General features: G+C 35.5%; 1 protein-coding gene across 15 annotated transcripts in view; it reads right to left on the bottom strand.

Moving 5' to 3' along the window:
• Positions 1-24,034, bottom strand: part of SYNJ1 (synaptojanin 1) — a 68,395-nt gene that overhangs the window by 16,569 nt on the left and 27,792 nt on the right. For 5 of the 15 annotated variants that reach the window (XM_052793783.1, XM_052793785.1, XM_052793790.1 and 2 more), the window contains exons 12-26: positions 22,118-22,283; positions 20,368-20,391; positions 15,850-16,041; positions 15,624-15,708; positions 14,196-14,336; positions 13,618-13,810; positions 12,149-12,307; positions 9,752-9,908; positions 9,286-9,403; positions 8,957-9,172; positions 8,070-8,148; positions 6,846-7,008; positions 4,581-4,787; positions 3,457-3,585; positions 2,799-2,837 (exon numbers count right to left, since the gene is read on the bottom strand). In XM_052793783.1, the coding sequence (XP_052649743.1) occupies positions 2,799-2,837; positions 3,457-3,585; positions 4,581-4,787; positions 6,846-7,008; positions 8,070-8,148; positions 8,957-9,172; positions 9,286-9,403; positions 9,752-9,908; positions 12,149-12,307; positions 13,618-13,810; positions 14,196-14,336; positions 15,624-15,708; positions 15,850-16,041; positions 20,368-20,391; positions 22,118-22,283 (2,068 nt within the window). The remainder of the gene's footprint in view (positions 1-2,798; positions 2,838-3,456; positions 3,586-4,580; positions 4,788-6,845; positions 7,009-8,069; positions 8,149-8,956; positions 9,173-9,285; positions 9,404-9,751; positions 9,909-12,148; positions 12,308-13,617; positions 13,811-14,195; positions 14,337-15,623; positions 15,709-15,849; positions 16,042-20,367; positions 20,392-22,117; positions 22,284-24,034) is intronic. The other 10 variants (XM_052793784.1, XM_052793786.1, XM_052793788.1 and 7 more) reach the window with 3 other exon arrangements.

Raw genomic sequence — 24,034 nt, 5'->3', positions numbered from 1 at the left:
ATGAAATCTAGGCTGTCTGCCTACATTTGAACAATGCATTTACTGTTTTAGCATTCAGGCTTCTTGTTTCCTCCACTACTGAACATTCCTTCTTCAGCAAGAAAAGAAGAAAGGTGCTCTTCCCCATATTTAAAAAAACCCCAAACACTAAAACAAAAAAAAGCTTCTTCAAAATGACAGCCATATCCTAATGCACCCAAACAACCTGAACTCTGCTCTGGAAGAAAAAAAAAAAAAAAAAAAAGGGAAAAAAAAAAGCTACAGGGGAAAAATAAAGATGTTGAATGGTCCTCGCAAGGCTAAGTTTAATGTGTGACTATAAGTATCAGTGTACACTAATAAGCACTTGCTGCTTGGGTGCATGTATTTTCATAGCTTAACACACTTGCATTTCTTTTAATGTCAACTTTACTACTGTATTTTCTAGGTTTATTTTATGTATTTGGAGGATAATCACAGTGAAAGTGTAATGCATTTTACCCAAGTTATTGCATATACTGAAAATACTGTGCATTCTCTCAATCTTAACCCCATTTTAACAGTTTAAAACAATGGTAAAAGATAACTATAAGCCTTTCCTGCATTAGTCAGGAACAGTCTGACTAATATTATTAAAGGGAAAAAAAACCCAAACCAAATGTTGTTTTTTAACTTCAAGTAATTGACAATTAGCAGTCTTTATAATTTTTAATCTTCTATAAGAATTTACTCTGTAATGTATTAAAAAAAAATCTTGGGTGAACAAGTGCAACATTTTAATTTTTAGCTATAAACAACTGAGAGCTTATAAAATCCTCAGTGGAAATCTTTCACATTAGCAAGTGAAAAGTCTACATTTTGTAAACCCCTGCAATGAGTACATAGGCTTGTATCCTTGAATTCTGAGTTACTTCTAATGTAAAATATGACCAAACTCTAAAAAAGCTTAGATGCCCAAATCCTGCTCCCATCTTCAAAGCATACTGAGCCATTAGAAGAAATGTTATGGGCACTGAAGGGAGTGAAGCACTCAGAAAAAAAGGTTAAAAAACATGAGAAAAAAAAAGTAACATTTAAAATGCACAACAATTTAAAGACATGATCAATGTCACTTTGCATGTGCTACAGAAGTCTAAAAACAAGGTTTGATACACTTATACAGTACACAGGGATATTTTCACAGTGCTTTAGGAGCCATCATTCTAGGTAAGAGAAACAGATGCCATTTCCCCAAGCACAGTAACACACTATGACATTTATACTGCTTCTAGTCCTGTGCTAGCTTGCTCAGAGGTGAGCTTAGGTACCACTGAAAAGCAAAGCATTACACCTTATAAATGTATGCCATGAGCAGAAAATGAAGAGGATAGAAAAAGTGGGATGAGCTTTAGGTCAGAATAATATATGAAAAAAATATACTACCTTTTATCCAAGTTACAATTCTTTATGGAAAGCTATGTTGGGAAAGAGGGTCAAAAAAGAAGGCTAGTCTTTGCACAATTGAGACAAACTAGGCAAACGGGATTGTGTCAGTGCACATAAAGCTATATAGGACTGAATTAGTACAATGAATTCAATCTCACATATGTTGCACGTTATGTATAAACTGGCTATTTTCTAAAACTTCAGCATTTTAACTAATTCGAAATACTGTGCCTTTGGCATAATAACCTCCTCCCCTCAACTGTATCTAAGAGCCATGCACATCTCCACCTGACATCAGAGTAAGTTAGCCGATGTTTATATACTATGTAAAACAGTTTACTTATTTTCTCAGATTGCTCAAAACTTTTGAGTTATTTTCTCAAAAAACCCTCTTTCCTACCAACTGAGTGGCAGTGTCTGAAAAGCCATTAAGAAAGTATTTCAGAGCCACGAACTATTTTCACTCTATCCCATGTATTAATGAGCTGATTTAAGTCCAAGCAGGACAGCTCAACTATGAAGCCTGTGACAAAGGACAAAGATTAGTTTCTAGAAGAAGCACTTCTGAGAACGTGTGAGTCATTATTACATGCAAAACCAGATCAAGCTGGAAAAAAACAAAACTAGCCTGAAGGGTTGATAAAGCCTTCAGCATTATCAAAAGGGAAGGAATTAGGGTAGAATTATTTCAGGATTTTGTTACTTTGTAAAGACCTGTAGCTCTCCAGTGCCTTCAAAGTAACTGAATAAACTCCTTTGCTAAGTTTGTGTTTCTGAAGTACAGGCTAGTTCCAAGAACTATGGAGGATGTTTCATGTCTCTAGGAAAGGCTTAAGAGCACATGTCAGACTTGGAAACAGAAAATAAACTACCCACATGTCAGTGTTCAGCTTAGAAACAAATACAGCTCAGTGATTTGGAGCGCTCTGTTAACTGGTGATCATCTGAGGGAAACTGGGCCAGATCAGCAGTAGTTTCAACTTGAACAATTAATTAATGAATAATCACTGCAAGTAGCTACAATCACAATCCATTTTACAATGCTCCTTGTCACAGACTGTGAGGAAAAAAGCTAGCCTTTTCACAACTAAAGACAAGTTTCTGCTTTCACAGAAAAGTTAGCTGGGTATATTTTGACCAAGACAAAGTAATAAAAACCCAGAACAACTTCAATCTCTCTGACTAGAATGTACCAACTTCTGAAGAAATATTTTTTCACTAAAAAGTCAAATGTAATTCAGAGGGGGATACAAACCCTGAGAAAGAAATTACATTGACATTCAAGAATTACCCACTTTTATACCTTTGGACATCATCATATTAAGTATTGTCACAACAGACCACCATAGTAGTTTTGCTACGTAGTCATATTTGAAAACAATTAAAATCATTACCTCCAAATTCTTTTCTAGCAGGTGCAGGACTCCTACCGCCTTACAGTATTTAAGAAATGAATGCAGCAATAATGAAAAATATCAGTACAGTAAGAGGGAAGAAAAAGAATGAGAAAGTTAAAAATGACAAGGGTCAGTTTGTTATTAACTATGTTGCCCATATGCTTCTGAACATCCAGTTTCTCTTAGTGCTCAATTGTTTACATTTTCAGATGATCCAGATGAACTCAACATTAAAAACTTGGACATGATAAAAGGCATATATACCAATGCCAAAATTAAAGGAATATAAATCAATGAATGCATAAGATTATTTATCTTTTATTTTAAAAATGAAGATACTATAAAAATGGAATGTTGAGCAAACACTGCTGTAGGAGGCCCACATTTTTAAACTGTGAAAATAAAGTTATAAAAATTTTAAAACTTATTCACTAAGCAAAGACAATAATATTTAAATGGTACTGAAAAATGCTGTTATTTCCCATGCTGTTATTGCTATTAAATGTACCAACTAAAAATTTTAGTGAAAAAATGGTATGTTCCATTGAGCCCCAAACCAACAATATAACACATAGTTTGGCTGTGGACTTCAAAGTTCATCTCACAGACTTGAAACAGAATAATCCTGACTACCTGATATACATCACTGCATTACCTGATGGTGGAGGTGGTCTCTGTGGTGGAGCGGGGCGTGCAGGAGGAGCAACGGGGCGAGGTGGTGGAGGACGCTTAGGCTCCAAGCTCTGAGAAGACTCTTTCTGCTGGGTACCAAGCTGAAATTCAGCTGAAGAACATGACAGAAAACAATGCAAAAATTAATCACTTGTACATTTTAATCACAGTAAAGCTTTTTTAATAGCAAGTTATTTTCATAGAGAGGACAGTCAGTTCCCAGCCCTGGAAACAATGACACAGAAGTTTTTGATAGAGGGAGAACAAGAGGAATAAACCAACGGTGAAAAGAAGCAGACTTCCTAAGCGCAGATTTTTGTCTTATATGCTTTAATCAGTATATGCTTTTCATGGAATCCTGAACACTCTTACACATTGCAGAGTTCCAAATTTTGATTTTGGCTCTTATCTGTGAACTAAGTGCTCTGGAAAAAAAAAGTTACAGGGGGAATTCTGAAGGCATTCTAGCAGTCTTTGTAAAGTTACTCCAAATTACATTGAAATAAACTGTTCTAGAAGCCATTCCAAACACTGTATTTCTAAATGTCCACTCTGTCACTAAAATAAAGTTGTGTTTAAACAGAAGCTTTCATATTATACACCCAATTTACAAATCTGCTGATTACAATTTACATACTACAGCTGACAGGAGCATTAATTGAAATGGGCTGTATTTGAAGAGTATGAGTAAAGTGAACTAGGATTATACTGACACACTGCAACAGAATTTTTGAACAGAGGTTACACACTAATCAACTTAGCCTATTAATCACATAACTTTTTGAGATGTCTCCTTCATCATGAAATGCTAAAGAACTAGAGCAAGTTAGGTAGTTTGCAGCAGCGTAGATCAGTGGACAGTGTTCCAAATAAGACTTGGGAAACAAAGCTCTTCCGCTGCCCATTAGGAAAACCAAGACGCAAAGAATGAGGTGATTTGCCCAAGGCCAATTATGCGTAAAAAGCTAGATAATGACAAGAATAGCCTTTTATACTAATCTAAAAGCTCTATTAAACACAATCTATAAGCTAGTACTCTACCACTGGGCCATAGAGCTGCCAGATTGTATAGTAGTAACAGAGGCAGTTGAGCAATGTAATACACACTGTGTGTGGAAACAGGTGGTCCAGGAGTTTTTGTTGGTGCTCGGCTTGGTCTCGCTGGGAGCGTAGGTCCATCTGACAGCGTAGGTGATTGACAGGGACTGGAACGTGGTGAAGAGCTTGGGGAGGTTCCAAGACCAGAGCTTGAAGTTGGCTGTAGATGCTGAGGAAGGATTTCTTCTACTTCAGCACTATAGTCATCAATGTCTCCTAAATAACAAACCCCACCCCAAAAAAGAAAAAGCATGTAAAATAAAGGGAACAATAGTTACTTATTTTAAAAAGTGGGAGAATTATAAACTGATTCTGGGCATGGAATTTTCTGCAAAAAGCCCTCAAGTTCCAAGGAATTAGCTCAACAACCAAAATATGATTCTTGCATCATGAAATTACACATGAAGAACGCATATGTATTCAACCCAGTTGAAAATACTCCAAATGCACAATATGTATTATAGATATATACTATAGGTAATTATAGTGTGGCAACTGCAATGTTGCTTAGTCTAAGAAACAATTAGCTTTACAAAGAAGACGTCTGCAAAAATTATTTCCTTGGTTTGCAATAGATGGCAAACTTCATCTATTCTTCAGAAGGCTGGGCACAGGATTTCAAGATATCTGCTATTTTTAATACCTTCTGTTTGAAAAGGTGGAATGATGTTTAAAAAAAAAAGTTCAATGTGGACGTGCCTTTGAAAAATAAACTGTCAATTTAGAATATTTTTATGTTGATATTCAAAATGCCTAAAATAGACAATTATCCCATCACACTCCAATAAGACCATAGTAATCCTTTCTTCCATAACTTCTAGGCTTCCCTCTCTTCAGGTACATGAACGACACACAATCTACAGAAGTTCCAGCTTCAACTCTGCACTGCTCAGCAGTAACAGAGTAAACAGGCTGCTAATTAGATTTTAGCTCTTGATTTAAGAGTCTTGTGGGATTTGAGATGTCACATTTTAAGGGGATCATACCATTTCACGTAAGACTATTAATAATATCAACCAATCATACAGGCGTCCAAACCGTTGAAGTCCTGTTTCCTACCTGCATTGGAAAACAGACGAAGTATCTTATGACACTAAGACTAACGCAAATTCCAACTTTTCATACAGGTTTCCTGTATCTGTACCCTTACCAATACATATCTTCCTTTATCAAATACCTGTACAAACCCCCCCTAGTCTACTCTTTCCAGTATATATAGCTGCCATTTCTTTTCTTGAAACTTTTGCAATATAATGTTTGCCACTAAGGAGCCTGGATAGAAATTCAAAGCAAATGAGCTACTCAGAATAAATCAACATAGACACAATGACTACACCTAGAAAGTACATCTGTTCAAGAACTGACAAAAAACCAACTGTGTAAAATACATGTGGAAATGCAATACACACAGAAAATGTCAGCAGGTAAGGTGTGTGTGGGTTTTTTGCTGCTGTTTGAAAAACAGCTGTTTTACTTGCCAATGATATAAGAAGAATATATTTTAATGTAGAGAAGAGATTGAAGCAGACCTTTTATAAAAATTAATTAATAGATTAAAAAATAAGCCGTGACAAAGGACATAGATTAGAAACATGCAAGTAAAGAAAAACAAAAAAACAGAGGCACAATTGCTGCAACAGTGATATTCAGCAACTTAAGGATTCTGCTATAAAAGTATGACATGAAAAGATGCAAAAACCCTTCAGGGAAAAACCAAAACTGATAAAAACCAGGGAACCTGAAAACAGCAACTCATCAATGCCGAAGATCAGCCTGTTCCAAGAAGCAACAGAGGTTGAAGGTTTCCTTGCCCAACACATATTCGCCTGCCTGTCAAAGGCTCACCAGGTGTCTTCTTGGGGGTGGTAAGCATATCAGTGGTCAGCATGGAAGCTCATTAGTCCTATTAATCTATTATGTGTATTGGCAAAAAAATAATTGCTTTGCACTCTGAAGTTGTGTATATCCTGCTTATAGGGTGTCTCCATGAACATTAAAAGTTGCCTGAGTTAAGTGACCTTCAGAGGGTAGGTCACAGGACAAAGTGAGAAGAATAAAGAGAATGTCAGCAAATTAGTGAAACCTAGAGATACAATAGAAACTGACACTGCTCAACAAGTTGTCAAGACACTGTTGGAAATAATGGGATTTCTAATTTATCTGTTCTAGATGGGCATAACTTGTTAAATTAAAGTACTGATATGTGCATTAAATTAACCACATTATTTAGGACTGTAAGCATTTCAAAATGAGGAATACTTTATTTCAACAAACCTTCCATATCATAGTCTGCAGTAACCTCAGCATCTTCACAAAGCAAAGTGGAGCTTGTCGATGAAGGCAGCCCAATATTAATCTTCTCTAGATTCATTTCATCTTCCAAACTTCTGATCCAATCTGGATTTTTCAAGCTTATATTTATAATCCTTCCTAGTAGCTGAATTGCCAAAAAGGTATGCACAAAACAGAAATTGTTAGGAGTAGGTACATTAAAATTCAGCATTCTAGATTTAAAAAGAAAAAAGAAAAAAAAAATTACTGAAAATATCACAAATAAAGTTATCAGAATTTCTGGGACTAAACAATGACAGTGACACATCACAAAAATAATTATGCTTTTCACTTCATTTTGGTAATTAAGTACATTTATGTAGTTTAAGCTGTTAATTACAACTACTTAATATTTTTCTAAAGAAAAACTAACAACTTGTCTCATAAGATTTTCCTTTTCAGTTAATAGGAAAGCTTCTGGTTTCTTTATTCTGACAGAAACACTACTCTGAAAAAAACAGACTTGCTTATAAACTGTATGAATAAAGTAAATTTTAGAGACTGATAAAACAGCAGGCCTTCATTCTGCAAACTGACACATGACACTGAGCCCCTAAACTGCACAGACTGTTAGTGAAGCTCTCAGCAGATGAAAGGATCCACCTGCAAACATCACATTACAGGATCTAAGTCTTAACAGGAACATAGATCAGTAAAAATTTGAACACGAAAATTAAAATTTTTACAAAGATTAAATACTGGCCCTACAGAAATCAATGAGAGCTGGAATTCTGACATTTTAAAGTGATTGCAGTACAGGAGTACTGAATTTTGAATAATTGCAGGCTGTAAATATGATACCTTGAGTTTGTATTATGAACCAGTTTAAAAACTCTGCTTTTTAAATCATTAAAAAAAAATATTAAAAATCGCTCATTTGATGAAGATGCCCCTCAATATGGGATCTTCATTTCTCTAACAGTCCTCCTCCTAAAAATAAATTAAGTTTGGTAGTTCTCTCTGCTGGCTTTTGAAACTCAACATAATGCTACACGGCTATCAAAAGTCAAAAAAAAAAAAAATTAGATGCAACAGTCTAGTATGGAATATGAAAAACTTTTAAGAATTAAAAACATACAAACAAACAAAACACCCAACCCACCCAAGTATTCTTTAAAAATTTGGATTTTATCTTGCTATACAAAAGTTCAGTAATTTTTACATTACCTCAGTACCATTCAAATTCATAACATTCAAAGCAGAGCTTCCTTCCAAAAACGTTACCCACATCTTGTCTTCCACAAACCTGCAAAGTCCATTGGAAACAATAATTAAAATACTTTATCCTACCTACTAACTTTTGAAGGCTCTTATCTTAAAGGTTTTTCAATGTTTTACATGGTGGAGAAGAATTGGTTTTTTAGGTTCCTTAAAATATATACAATTGGCTAATAAGTTTTAACTGCATGTATACTTGCAACAGAAAAACAAAGCAAAAGAGAACTAGGTAAGTATCACGCAGTGGAAGCACTGTCCTCTTAAAAATTATGTGACTACAGTTACATGTTCAATAGTAATTGTGTGGCTACAGGTTAGATATTTGTATTAGGTGTTCCACATTACATCACACTATGAACTTGGGACTATGCTCTTAGTCTTCTGAAAAGAAAACCAAACAAAACAAAACAACCCCCCAAAACCCCCAAGCAAAATACCACAACACTTATAGTTCAATAAATAGCTTAGTGAAAATGCAACATCCACAGGGATCCTCTCATCTTCAGTTCATTTAAAACTACTAACCTAATTTTAGAATACAAAATTTGTATAAAATTACATAAATGACAAATTTTAACTCTGATGGATTTCTGACAAAGTCAGTATGATACTCTATCTCAAAAATAAAGAGTATCTGGGAAAATGAAGTCTGAAAACTGAGACACATACAGGTATGTAAAACTGATTTTCAACTGTAAAGACATTAAAAGTGAAATCTAAATGTTAAAAACGAAGCAGATCATAACTGAAATGCCCACTAAGAAGGTAACATTATTCAGGAAATAGGTGGGAACAATGAAGAGGAATAGAGATTAAAAGTAAAAAGTCTTTTTAACCTTATAAGTATAACTTCACCATAGCTTGCAAATTTTTGAAGAAGATCATCAATCAAGTTATCATCAAAATAGTTTTCTTCTGCTGAAGAACTTCTGATGGAGACCATTACAGTACCATCAGGTGGTCCTTGCATTGCGATCACCTCCTTATAAACTTTTTGTCTCTCTTCTGCTTCAATTTCGAATATGTCAATGTCAATCAATGCAACCACAGGCCTTAGAAAAAAAATACAAAAGAAAAACCTGTAAGCAGAGTATCTGAGCAACAAAATATGTAACAATAAAAAACTTCAATGATTAGGAAGTAATATATAAAATAAAACTGAAACCTATGATCAGATGTTTTCAGCTCTGCTCTTCCGTAGTGCAACAAAGTACCAGGATTCCATGTATAAGGGACATTACTGTCATCGTGAAAACTAGCATTCAGAAGATCCAGGTCTTCAGCTACATTCAGTATTAGTAAAAACAAAAGAGGAAAAACACCATGATTACAAGAATATGCTTTAAAAAATAAGCTATTTGTAAAAAGAGAAAAAAGAAAGTAAACAACAACCAAGTGTTTTACAGAAAAAACCAGAAGTTATTTTTGAACTACCAAAATATCAGTAACTGATATCTGATTCTTGATCCTGTTCAGTGTCACTGTATTTATTGCAGATGCTATTATAAGCTTTGTGTCTCATACAAAGTCAGGGACAGACGCTCAAAATCACTGGCACTGTGAATGTCACAAAATGGATTCTATAAGCCATTTTAAACAATATTTTAAACAATTTAAGGAAGCACCCAAACCTGATCGGTCAAAAGGCCATTTTCTTCTTCTCCAAAGAATACGATCTGTCCATGCCGGTGTGCGACATTTTTCACTGGTGTCATAGTCATCAGAAAACAGATCATATTTGTATGTAGGAGCAAAATTTATTTTCCCTTCCAAAAATCCCCTAAAAATCTGTAAGAAACAAAGCAGTTATGTGTCATGCTAGAAGACACAAACAGATGGGAAACAGCTTGAAACTAATCAGAATTCTCTTTTCTAACAGTGAAAACCTGTATACACATCTCAATAAAAAAAAGCAAAAAAAAAGTCATTTGATAATATGAATCCTTCTCCAAATTTTATCTGCTGAAAACATTCTACATTTGCCACTAAGACTAAATAGTGACCCAGACAGATCATCATTAAACAGAACTATGCCAACATTTGCATCTTTAAACCCAGGCTCACGAGCAACTTACTGTTCCTCCAATGTCGTTCAGAACTTGAGGTCATCAAGAACACAGATGCTGTCCACAGTACTGCAATTAGTTGATTAGATGCTCATGTGTCAGCAGAAGTTGGGAATTAAGGTTTATATTTTATGTACCGATCTGAACATGCAAAGCATTTCCCCCAAATTGACACAAGATGCCCCACCAATAAATAGGAGTTATGGGGGGGTGAAGGAAAAAAAAAAAAAAGAAAAAAAAAAAGAGTCCTCAATACATTCAATATGAACTGAAAGATTAGAGAGATAATATCACCATTTCTTCTCAAGCAAATAGAAAACGGAATAAAAAGAGATAGATATTATGTGAAATTATCTGCCAAGAGTATGTACGGTATTTAGAGATACAGAGCCAATTGAAAGGAATCAAAAAATCCCTTAGGTACTTTGCAACATAAACACATACAGCCAGAAGACCCTAGAAGGCCGGGAGATTTGCTAACTCCTTAAGTGTTTAAACTAGTCATAAGCTAAAACCCTTTAGTTAACTTAACCAGCTCCAGTCCTGAGTTTAATCTTATATGGGCAGTTTTACCTTCACATCAGAAATCTGTAAAATATAACTCTAACTTAGGTCTAATAGTCAAGTCTGCATCAAATGACAGGCTAGCCTGCTTTCCTTGGAAATATAAATTGAAATCCAGTCAATTTAAAAATCAGTGTCAGATGATCAATGTCAGAATGTCAGAAGATCCACAACTTCTGAGACAATTTATTAATTTCTTTGTCTTATTCTTTGTCTTATTCTTTGTTTTATTTATTAACCTGCTTTTACAAAGAAAGTTGCTATGTAAACACCTTTACTGGACAGCAGATACACCTGTTAACAGCTACACGCAACAACCGTGAAGCTACCCTCACTAGCCAGCTGATAGCCCCTGCTGCCCAGCCAGCCACTTCCAAATAATGGAGTATTACCCCACCAGTGCAATACTACACCTTCTTCTCCCCAGTCAAGAGACTATTTTGAGTCTTTTTCATATTCCAGTAGTTTCCATAGATCTTTCCAGCTTTATAACTGCTGTAAGTGTTCCCAAGACCTCTACACCTCTCTTGTTTTGGTCGAATTAACAGACAATCACGCTGTCTGCCCATTTGAATGTACACCTCTCTCTCTCTCTAGGAACTGGGCTATATAAAAAAACAAATTAAAAATTATCAAGTGTTTTTCCTCCTGTTCTGGTGCACAAGACACCAGTACAAATGGAAGAGAACTCTAATTCAGAAAAAACACTGCTTATGATCAAAGTGCTGGCAAGCAGACAAAACTAACAACAGAGGATTGTCTCTCATTTTACCATCTACAGCACTCCCACATAAAGCTGGAAAGGAAGAATACACACTTTCACACAAAATTTGATTCATTACCAATATTCCTTTAATTGCTACGTGCTGCCTCCCAAGAAACCCTAAAAATCTAAAATCTGAAGCTTTGTCAGACTTTATTATTCCATGCTCTTTTTCTTTGTAAGTAAAAAGGCTACTGTTTGGACTATTCCATTTTCCAACAGAATGACAGTAACAGCGTTAGACCTGCAGCAATTTAAAGTAAACAGTAACGTTACCAAAAGAACTTCTATAAATATTTTTTAAATAGTTGCACTGATAAAAAGAAAAATATTATAATTGGTAAACCCCAACACAAAGTTCTAAAAAGATGATAGAGTTACCTTTTCTTTTCAGAAGAGAAAGAAAAACCTCACTCCTGCAGCTAGTCACTGTATTTGTATCACTGCCTCTTCAGGTCAGTTACTACGAAAAAGTTACTAAAGGTTGCTATGTCCCACCCTTCCATACCACTACCTGGACAAAAGTGGCAAGTAAAACATGCTGAGGATATAGATTTACAGAAGCACCACAGAAAATTGCTAAAGCCAAAAAGAAAAATAAAGTATTCTTAAGTGTGGTAATATTTTTAAGATACCTGTCCAGAATTTTTCTGATTGATAAGTTGGTCTCCTGCTATAAGGGGATCCCAGTTCTGTTGTCGTATTAGGTCCTTAACCTCCTCATTTGGAATATCTATTCGATAATTAAAGTCACCACACCAAAAGATATAGTCATGGGAAAAGAGCATCCTTCCCTGTAAAACAGAAGCACACAATGAAGTTACAAACAACCAAGTGACAAATTTACTACTTCCAGATGTAGAAGTTCAGTTTTTATCTCTAAAATATGCATCATTTCTAGCTGATGACCACAACTGAAATACATGCTAGTATTTAGTGTTCATATAGTTAGAACAACATAGCCAACTGTATGGTTTTCACACATATAGAATATGAAAGAAGAAGTAACATTTCTTATGTAGTTTGCATTTCTAAAGAAACATGAATCATCTGAATTGGATTCTAAAATTCTTCATCTTTCTACTCCCGTTTTAGAAGTCTGCTCTAAGATGATGACTGCTACCTGTGTCACAAAGAGGTTACAAAGGAGAAGAAAACACTACCCTGGGATCTTGTGGCACGATATCCTGACAAACTACAAATCGAGGGCTTTCTTATTCAGATTTAATTGAAGACTCTTCAGTTACAAACAATTTTCATGGCTAGGGAGAGCCAACTAACTCTGTTAGTTTAAACAAAACCTAGGATTTAAAGCGAGAACTTTTACTTCCCTCTTTGTTTTGATTTTTCCATTGCCCTTAAGTACATCAAAACAGATACACTGGCAGATTAAAACAGCAGCATTTAGGAGACTCTTTCTGGGGACCATAAGAATACAGTACTTTCAAGAAAAACTGAAACATGACCATGCGGACAAATTTAGAAATCAAAAAACCCTGTAAAATAAGATGTCAGACTCCTGCACAATGCCATAGAAACTAACAAAGGACAGTTTGACTACAAAATTTAAAACAGCTCTAAGTCTCGAGGAAGCATTTTGTTGCACTGATAAAATTATTAAGTATTTACTTGGTGTTTGATAATCCTTTATGAGAATATGGTACAGAACTGTAAAATCCAACCAGACAAAAATGAGTAAACAAGAAGTTAAAATGAGTTAGCAAAAATCATTCTTGTGTACCGAAAATTCTGCTGTTTCCCATGAATTTTTTTCTCATAATTGATTAACTCCGGTGCCTACAAAAGTTCTACTACATGTCAGGAATCTATAAAGTCTCTTTCTTAGGCTAAATCCTTGATGCCTAATGCAAGTGAATTCATGCTTCATCATCTCTATCAGTCATTGCACTGAAAAGGTCTATTCTTTCTGCAGTCATCTATTCTAATAAAAATTGTGGGAACTGAGACCTCTAACCCAAGGAAATTTGATTTCCACAGGAATCTGGGGAAGGGAAAAAAAATAAATAGAGCTTTTGGATGACACTGCTGGAGCTCAAAGGGTTTAACTTCTCATTCGTTATGGAATTTGAACACTGTTGCTTACCATTGGAAAACTGAGCTTGCGAGCTATTTCTACGAAGTCTTCATTTCTCTCTTTAACTTGTGATTGCCCTGCAGCAAAATGACTGCAGACAAAGCAAAGACTGGATGTATGAAACAACATCCGAATTGCTACTGCACCTTTATTTCCAGTGGCTCCTCCCATGCCAGTCTTTACAGTATCAACAGCAACATCCCTAAAAGAGTTAAACATCTATTAAACCTTCAAATACAATGGCACAGAAGTTAATAGCTTTAAGTATGTCTGAGTATGACATTATGTTGATAAGAGAACATTTTCACATTGTTCTTTCAGCAGTAAGGCCACTGGGCTATTTTTAAAAAGTGCCAACAGCTATTGAGCAGGTAACAATATAACCCTTCAGCTTTTCAAGCTTTCTTGGCAACAGATGAGGCATTTAAAAACTAAGATAAAAGAATTTAAGCAACTAGTACCCCAGAAGATGGAACAGCTCTTTTAGAGCCCCGTATGCTTCTTAGTACACTTGTATGTTAGCTTGCAATACAAAGCAAAGTGAAGGTGACCCAACCCAACTTGGGCACAGCTGTGTGTTCACTGACCTGATAAAAGGAGCATGCTGGGGCCTGATGAACACAAAAAGGCAGACACCCACCAACTGCTCAGAAGCCAGCAGCACATACTTGTAATCTCTTGATATAGTCTTCTGCAGTTCAGCAGCCCAGAGCTTCTGATTGGTTGTGCTAGCAGTGAGATTAAAAATGCCAGTTTTAAAATAAATCAAATTAAGCAGGTATCTAAACTGTTGATCTAGGTGAATAAACTTCATACAATAATGTTAACTAAACCTTGGGGTAGTAAGCCAAAGCCAAGTTATGAATGGTGCTCAAATGCCTCCTAGCAGAGACACAGGCTATACACTGTCATGACATCATCATTTCAAATTCAGCCTCATAAAATGCTGCCTCACTTTTCTCAACACCACAGACAGTGTTAGGAGCCAGGGCTATCTTTCCTGTATTTCCGAGGCTAGACTAGAGGAGCAAAACCTAAGAATTTTTCTAGGGACTTACTTCTTCGCCTAGAGCTCAGTCAATATTGGAAAACAAAGATGTCCATGGTCTTAGATCAAGAAGAAACTTCCTTGGAGACCTAATAGACTATGGTTTTCAGAGCTAGCACTGGATATAAATGAAAAATATCAGACCTGGAAACAGCATTAACTAGACATAGTGTGAAATTAGGGGATGACAAACTGCCACTTTGTCCTCAGGACAAAAGCCTGTGCAAAGGGTAAACAGCGTTATTAGGCTTTAGACACTTCTTCCAATGAGTTAAAGCTTGCTAAACACCAGAAAACATGCAAAACAGGCAGACAAAACAATGGACAAAGTGAATATGATCTTAGGACTACAGATAAAGACTTCATCACTGTATCACCCTCCACTGGTAAAAATATATCTTCATAACCTGCTCCGCTAGGGGTGAAAAATCCGAACTCCATGGTAATATATACATGTAATACATGGAATGCCAGCGAAAACTAACAGTATGGAAGGAAGCCTTTCTTTATACAGATCAAAACCTGACGCAAGACACTATATAAAGGCATACCAACAATACATGCTTTTGGAAGGAATTTCACAGGACTCACTGTTCCCAGCAGTAGAAAGGCACAGAGACTGCAAAACACTATGAGCATTGGAGGTAAATTCCTTCAAAGTGTTAAATGAAGGGAAAAGTTGAGGGGCTGCTGAAGGTGCGATCCAAAATATGGTCAAGTACTGACTGTTTGGATCCTTGAGATTACATTATACATGATCTAAATGATCACAGCTTTGCTAGGGAAAGCTGAGATGAAGTCTGCAACCCTGGCACAGAAACTGGCAGAGAAGTGGGATACAGTCAAAAATTAATTCAGGCTAATCCCAACCATTACAAAACAGGAAAAAAAAAATTTTTTAAATAACATTTTACTCAAAAAATGTGATTATCAACTAAACCAGTGCTGTATAGATTGTACCACCTACCTGGCATTCACAATGTTTCCTGCATTTAACTCCACCATTTCTTCAAATCCAATGGCAAATATGTCTACAGGCTTGCTTTTGCGATCTGCATTTAAATATTAAAAAAGCTGTTTGTTGTTTATAATTAATTTAAGAACCAAGACCTCATATATCTATTTTAATGATTATGATCTGATTATGAAACTCAAGAGTTTTCAAGAAAAAATTGACGGAATACAAATCCTACCTTGGAATTCATGAATACCAGCTAACTTTGGTGCATCTAGAAGCCAGTCAGTGAGGGTCTGATTTCTAAAGGCAATACTTCGAAACTGCTTCCCCCCGTTGACGTTCCACGTCCCAACACAGACTCTAATTTTTTTCGGTTTTGCATACTTATAAAAGTTTTCACACATACTCTTTAGCACTTTTACAGATGCTGCAAAAACATTTGAAAAGACATTATTTTTATATAGAATGTTTCTTCAGAAAACTTGGCAATGAGATCTTTCCCTTAAAAAAATGGCAACAAACCCATGCACAGACATATAGAAAGTTAAACTGTGAAAGCAAGATGAATGCAGCTTTTCACAAGGGAAAGTACATTTGCAGACATATTACTTATCTGGGTAGGATACTGACTGAATGAAAGACAGTAGTAATTTGTTCAAAGTAATATATATATAAAAATAATATATAAAAGAAACATAATTTCAATGTTTTATAAATACCTCTCATTCTTTCACCCTATCTGTGATTCTCTATGGAAACCATTATTTTTCATACATGCCAACAGATATCTACCTCGTTTTCACGGATTACATTTATGAAATTCAGACTCCATTACAAAAACAACTTAGATATGTTAATTTCTAGAAGTGTAAAAATGACTGATATACTACCTTTACTAAAATAGATAAGATACATTATTTTATCATATTAGAGTATGTCTATTTAAGCCACAAATCTGAATTATTTTTTAGGTCAATTGAATTCCTAGAATTCTGCTTTAGTGAGGAAAGTAGGCTAGGATTCGAAACAATTAAACTAATTTCTCTGTCACACCAGCCTTTCTCTGCGCCTTGTTTCTATCTGCCAGATGGGACAGAGAGTAATGACCCATCTGTAAAGGGCATTGTGAGAAACAAAAAAACAAAAAAGATTATTCAATGGTCAGACACTAGAGTTACAGAGATTTTAAAAGTCTCTTTACAAATCGGCTGCATAATACACTCATACAGATATATTTCCTAACACAAAAAACTAGATCTGAATATTTTTTAAAATTACGCTCCTTTTTTTCTTTAATCTCAGTGGAATGAAAATTGCATCAGGTGTAAACAGTATTGTTTGCATTGTACTTTACCTAAATGATATTAATTTACCTATTTTGAATACTCTTATGTTTATAAGACTCAGTGAGAATCATATAAACATTACTAGATGGAATTCTTCCCTTCACTGTGTGCTGTCTTGCAAAATGGTCATCTACCGGGCACAATATTTTCATTCAAATCCCCAAAATAGGATGATTAGTGAGCTGTTGTTGTCTTTTTAGTTATTCTTTTTAAGTTTACCACCTTTACATTTGCTACAGAATCTTGGCTACCCAATTAAAACAAAAATCAGGGATTCTCTAGCCTTCATGGTTTTGAAACAAACTGGAAACAATAGAAGAAAATAATATATTGCATTTGTTGTTTGTGAACTCTTTCACTGCTGAACCAATCATATATCCATATATGAGCCAATCACATATAAAAGACAATGAATTGACCGGTGTCTCCTTGGGGTACTACAAGCAGATCATGCTTGGGATCATGCTTTCCTTATCATAATCCAGGTGAATGAAGTCAAGAAAACAGCAAGGAGCCAACAGAATACTTTATGCCTTCAGGTGAGGGCAAAATACTGAGTCTACTTCTGAATGTATCTACACACTAGGTAACAGTCAAGTCAAGAAGTCCACCAAATGCCCGAAAAGCCTTTGAGGGTCAAGGACAGAAACTACCCAAGCACCTGACCACTGAACAGAAACCAATCCAAGAAATGTTGTAGCCACGATACATACAAGTACCCAAATCATCCAAAGGATTAGCTGAACCCAAGGAACCCAAAACAGCATCACAGGCAGCTTTGAAGATCTGCACAGATTAGCCTTCGTAGTACTCTGAGCAAGTTTAAGAGCAGGGTTTGGACTTTTATTCTCTCCACTTCAGTTCCTTCTTTTCCTTTTGCAAATCTAGCAATTTTCAGCTTAATTTTAAATAGTTACTCCAAATAGTTCATATTTGCTACCAAGCAGCTTTTAAGAAAAGCTGCAAAATTTAATTATTGCCTATTTAACTCCTGACGTTGTCATGAATGCCTAATGTGAAAAATCTTACCAGGATAGAATCTAACTTTAGAAGTAAACTGACAACATGCTTATTACAAACATGAAATTCATACCTTTAAACTAACAAGCTTTCTAAATTGTAGAATGACTCTTTTTCTAAATTAGAATAAAGAAAAAAAAAAGAAATTTTCATGTTTTCCAAAATACTGAGCCAATTGTTTTTCAGAGCTCCTGAGCCTCCCGCATACATTATTTTCCTACACATTTCTAGCTATTTATCTTTTCAACAAAATCGTGTCTCACTCTACAATGTTAAAGATCCCATCAATTACATTTTCTGTTACTTTGCAGCAAAAATACTTTAACTGCTGTTCATACTAGGCAGGCACACGTTTGGAAATCAGTTCTACAAAGGGAGTATCAATTTAAAATTCTTGGTGGGATATTCTGTGCAACTGAACTCGATTGAACTATTTTACTACAACATCCAAATTACTGTAGATACGTTTCAATATATGCAATTTGTATTTAGATGAAACCCACAGTGAAATGTTACATCAGGAAGTTAAAAAATAGTTGACATGTATGACTCTTCATGAGTTATAAGCTAGGCTGATATAGTCTAGATGGTAACGCCATAAACGACAATGTGACTGTTTATTCCAATAAACAGTTTTTAACACTGACAAAATGCCAGTGAATCAGTTAATTTCAGGTGTATATTACCTGTGACTCAGATTTCATTATTTAAGTACTCAGTAAGAGTTAAGTAGATACAATAAAACACTAATAGAAAAAGCAAAGCTGAGATGAATGTAAAGGGAAAAAACATTTAAAACTCAAAAATACAGATTATGGTTGAAGTGGTTTTCCAAGGACGGGGCGGAGGGGGGAAGGTTTTAAACACTTCAGATGTATTTGAACAACAATCTAGCCAACAACAAATCCTCATGCTTTCTTCCGAGGATTCTCCCCTGTCAATCTTCAATACCTGGGTCTAGTAGCTACTACCCAAGTGCACAGGTTCAGGGGATACTGTGCACAGCTTTGCTATTCTTTTAAAACAGAAGGCTTGTCTGAACAATTATTAAGAGCTTCCTTGTTTCTTTCCCTCCTCCTCTCCCTTCGACTTCCCAGGTATTAAGAACATACTTTTTTCCTCTCACCCAGAAACTAAGCACCTGATTTGGTTTCACTGAACCTACTTCCAAGAGGTAGCACAATGAACCCTATTAAGTCAATAGCTCAGAAACGGCCATTTAAATTTTCTCAACACATGGTCAAATCTGAACATAACAGCATTAGAAATATTTTATTTTAAATACTAGTTTCCGGGAACAAGGAGATAATGAAGCGTTGCACGGCTGACAAGTACTCGCAGCTCTCCCTTAAAAATATGGAATATGTGTATATCACATCTCCCCAAATGGAGCAGCTTCATGTAAACAGCTTAAGTTACCACAAAAAGGAGGATTTCCACTAAGAATCAGAAAATTTTGAAAACAAACTTCAAAGGCATTATGTTGCTTATGTTGCTAACTTACAACAGTAATAACTAAGAGTTTTCAGAAGCTTCTTAAATTGAAGAGATCTTTCAGGTCATTTTCCTCTATCTGGCTCATCCTTACACATTCTTATTATTATGTATCACTTCTTCATGTTCACAGTATTGTTGAATCCTCCAAAGCCAACCTCTCATATTTTAAGCCCAACATCACAGACATTGGTCAAGATATTACTGCAATGTCTCGAAGTAGAAGATTAGGAGCTAACTATAAAGTTCCTTCTTCAGGCCTCTTCACCAAGAGTTTTACCTAAATAGATGCTCTAATACTTTCATTTTGTGTCACATGCAGAGGAAACCATATCTCAGTGGTTTTGACTGTACTTTTGCTCCACAAAACACAAGTGTCAGCATGTTATTTCAGATCATTCCAGTACAACATTAACCTTTGCTTGGAGATACTACAAAATCAGTCCCTCTCATGCAAGAACACAGGCAGGTAGAGCCTTCTAACAGCAGATAAGATGAAGTTACAAATTGTACTGAAGAATTTTACCTCTTATCCTAAACAAAACATTTAGACAAAACAAAAATATAAAAGCTCCCAAACCAGATAAAAAAGCAAAATCCTCTACAGCTAGAATACAGCATTTGCAAAACTAAAACCCCAAGAATTGGTTGCCTTTTTTCATAACTCACACCCAAGCAAAACTGCAACATTTTTCACCCCTTATATTTTCACTTTTCTTGTATTAAAGAGTTTTTCTTGGATTAAGGGATTTTGGGGCACAGGAATGCCAGATACAAACACTACTAGGAAAATGTGAGCCCGCAACCAAATATTATGCAAACAGGCACAAGAAAAAAGCCAGAGAAGAACAATAGCTGCTCAGATATTTACAGCTTAATTTACTATACTATACCTGATTGTAATGATTGCTCTGAAACTACGGATGCAGTAAGAAGGAAACAAGAAAAAAAATTAGTCAAATAAGTAATTATTTTTTTTAAATTTTCCAGCAATATGTGAGAGAACATGCTGCAATACACAATTTATTACACATAACCATTTGCATCAGCTAAAGCACATCTTTTATGCTGCAAAATCTAAAAAGTTCCACAACAGTATTAACAAATTCTCTTTTCTTGCTTTATTAATAATGGATTTATGTATGATGAAGTACCTCTCTAGTTAATTCACCACCTAGCAGACAATGCAAAGACATTATGTTCAGTGAAGAGGGATTAATGTTCCTCAGCTGACAGGAGCTGCAAATATTGAAAGGACAGCCTGCATTCACAGAGAAAGTGAGAAGAAAACAACTTTCAAATAGTTTTGAGGTGAGGCTGGTTTAGCAGGTTTCAGATACAGGAAAAGTTACAGTAACATGAAACCTTGTGGTAAAGAAATTAGAGGAAAACAGTCTTTCAGGCTCCACATAGGAAATATATAAATACCCACAAGATGAAGACTACAACTGGGCAAGAATTTTTTCTTGTGCCACAGATTTGCCCTGAAGCTTTGACACATTTTTCTCATTCTAGGTTGAGAAGTGCCCAGGAAAAAGGGGACAAAAAAAGAAAAGGAAAAATTAAGAATGTTATTAATCCCTAAAAATGGCAACAACCCACCATTTAGGACACTCTTACTTGGGATCTTGGAAAGAAGACTCAAATTTAAGTTCCTTCTTGGCCCAAGAATTATGTCCTCTATTTTTATTATCCCAGCCAAGTACTCTAAACACAGCCCTACGCCTGGCCCACTTACTATTTCCCTGCCCATCAGACCTGCAGAAGGATGGGACATGACTGTAGTCCTGGTGACCATGTAGGCTACACCTCTGGGGATGCAGGATGCTGTGGTTCAGCTCCCTATCTTGATTAGGTGAACCACCTTCCTGTAACCAGACCACCCAAGTCCCACATGGCTACTCTGCCTAAGCAGAGTTTCTTATTGAAATCTCTCCGATTTTGATGTAGAATTTCACCCACAGCCTGACAAGCTTTTGTGGTGCACATGTTCCTGGGAAAGACTTCTACTCACAAGAAAACATTTTGTGATGGAAAATCATTCATCAGGAATTTTCTGATAGCTCTTGTTATCTTAAATTTTATTCCACTACCAAACCCCTCTTTGTTCCTCAGTACCTTAGATACCAAAATGAAGATAAGTACCAGCATTCTTAAGCTTGAGAAAAGAATAAATGCTTTCTATCTAGTTTAACACCATGGTGAGAATTTCTTCACTGACATGACAGATCAAATTATGGAAGACATTTAGCAAACAATAAAAAACCCTAATATTTTAATAAATCAGGATTTTTTCCCCAAATTCAGCATGTAATGGTCATGATTAACACTTGCTATAAATGGATTTGAAGAACTGAACAGAATATAACTAACACGCATCTACAGTAAAGTTCTGACAAATTTGGTCCACAGATATTTACCTATTACACCACCAGACATCAATAAAATATAAACAGCAAAAAAATTACTGCAGCATGTTAGTTTGGTAATATTAGTAAAGCAGAAGAAACTTTCATCTTTTAATAAGCCAACAGAACATAAAATAGCATTTATACTTTCCAATACTGCTTTGAAAACAGACTCCATACAGCTTTCTTACACCAAATAGTTATCAGAGATATTAAAATCCTGAAAGACACATACCGCGTAAACTGCTGGTGGTTAAGAGAGCCCGTGCTTTATCTGCTAAATCACTATTTAGGGTATTTCCCAATAACAAAACATCAATGGCCTCCTGCTTGGAGCTATCAAAAAAGTTATTTTGAATCGTTCTGGTCACAGAACGAGCACCATCCTTCAGCTTTCCAGCCTGTTAGGGAGGAACATGTATAAAATATTTTATGTAGGACACTGCTCACAATAACATTGGCAATATTCAGTAACATATTTGTAAACTGCATTAATGATTTTAAAACCTAAGGCAATTTCCTTCTTTAAGTGTTAAATAAAGTCTTCTGAGTCTACTGTACTATGTGTGCTTCCCCCCTCCCAAATGCTAAACAACACAGTAATACCGTCAAGGTGTATCTAACAACCAGATTATTCCAGTTTAAATTATGTAAATTAAACAAAATATTGCAGGGAAGGGAATAGGTGTTTTTTTTTCCCTAAACCCTTTATCTTCAAAAATTAAATTGATATAGTGGCTTGTTTAGACCATGATATGGGATTTTTGGCTTTTCCCCAAATAGTGAGAGGTGAGCAAGCACTTGAGTCCAAATGTCATGATACATGAATATGTATGTATATGCACATACGAGCATATTAGTTCAGAATTCACATTCTGAAATATCCATGTTAAAAAAAGAGATAGCTTCAACTTACTAAGACCCCTTAACTTTTTAAAACAACATGCAAATCTCATGCAGTATCCCAGAAGGAACATATACACTAATACATACATATGAAGACACTGTCATTGCACACATTGCACACAAGTGGTACGACTGAACAGTGCTCCAAAAGAACAGTGCCCAACTACCTGAACTAAACAAGAATCTCCAAGAGATGTACTGCTACTACAGATATTCCCTGTGGGTCAGACACCTAGAGGATAATGTAATCAACATATCATGCAGTCTCATACTTGATTCAAAAACCAGCAGTGTTAATCTGTGTACACAGCACTGACAATGACAGGCAGGAAGACATTTTCTTGATTACATGGTTTATTGTGTCTTATGCACGTAAGTGTATTTTGCCTGTGAGGTGTATGTAAACACATGCTATTGCATGTATATGAAATATAGACCATAATCCATCAGGGATGCTGCATGGCAATGTATTATTATAAAAAATATTCCAAGTTTACAGCTTGCATTGTTCATGAAGGTCTCTTAAATGCATGAGAAAAAAAGAAAAAAGCTTAAGAAAAAAAGACAAAAGCTTAAGAAAACTACAAAACATCATTTAGTTCTATGAATTGTACTAGTCAACAAGAAAGAAACTACTCTCTTGTCAAGGATAAGTAGCAATAAATTGGCACCATGATTTTTGGAAGACAATGTGGATGAGGTGTTGGGGAGCATACTATTGCAATAGGATTTTAACAGGATACTGCTCCCTTTCTGTCAGACAACGTATAACTTATGACATGATCCAAAAAACACACTCACCATTCACATATCAGGCAATTAATTGAAACGAACCCAGAGAAAGCAAAAGAAAGAGTAGGTAAGGAGTTAGATGTAATGAGTATTATAATACTTTAAAAAGGACTGTTTTTCAGTATAGAAATGTACATTAATGCATTTAAGGTTAAAATATTTTTTCTCCTATCCTAGATTTCCATATTTTTACTGCTAAGTACTCTTGGACTTTGAAGAATCAAACTGACAAGCAAGAAATGGAAGAATTTCAACCATCAAACTTTTCATTTGAGAAATGAGAACACAACTAACAACTTTAAAACTACATTTTAAAGCATATTATCAGAGTACTCAGGAAGATACTGAGTAGCGAACTGGTCAGGTTTCACTGAAACTATTGCAAGTATTGTATGGCTTTGCAAGTATTAAAGATCTGCTTTGAATAGATGGACTTCTGTCGGGGACGCTGTGT

Source organism: Harpia harpyja, chromosome 8, assembly GCF_026419915.1.
Source record: "Harpia harpyja isolate bHarHar1 chromosome 8, bHarHar1 primary haplotype, whole genome shotgun sequence".
Classification (NCBI taxonomy): Eukaryota; Metazoa; Chordata; class Aves; order Accipitriformes; family Accipitridae; genus Harpia; species Harpia harpyja.
This window is presented reverse-complemented; position numbering and strand designations above follow the sequence as displayed.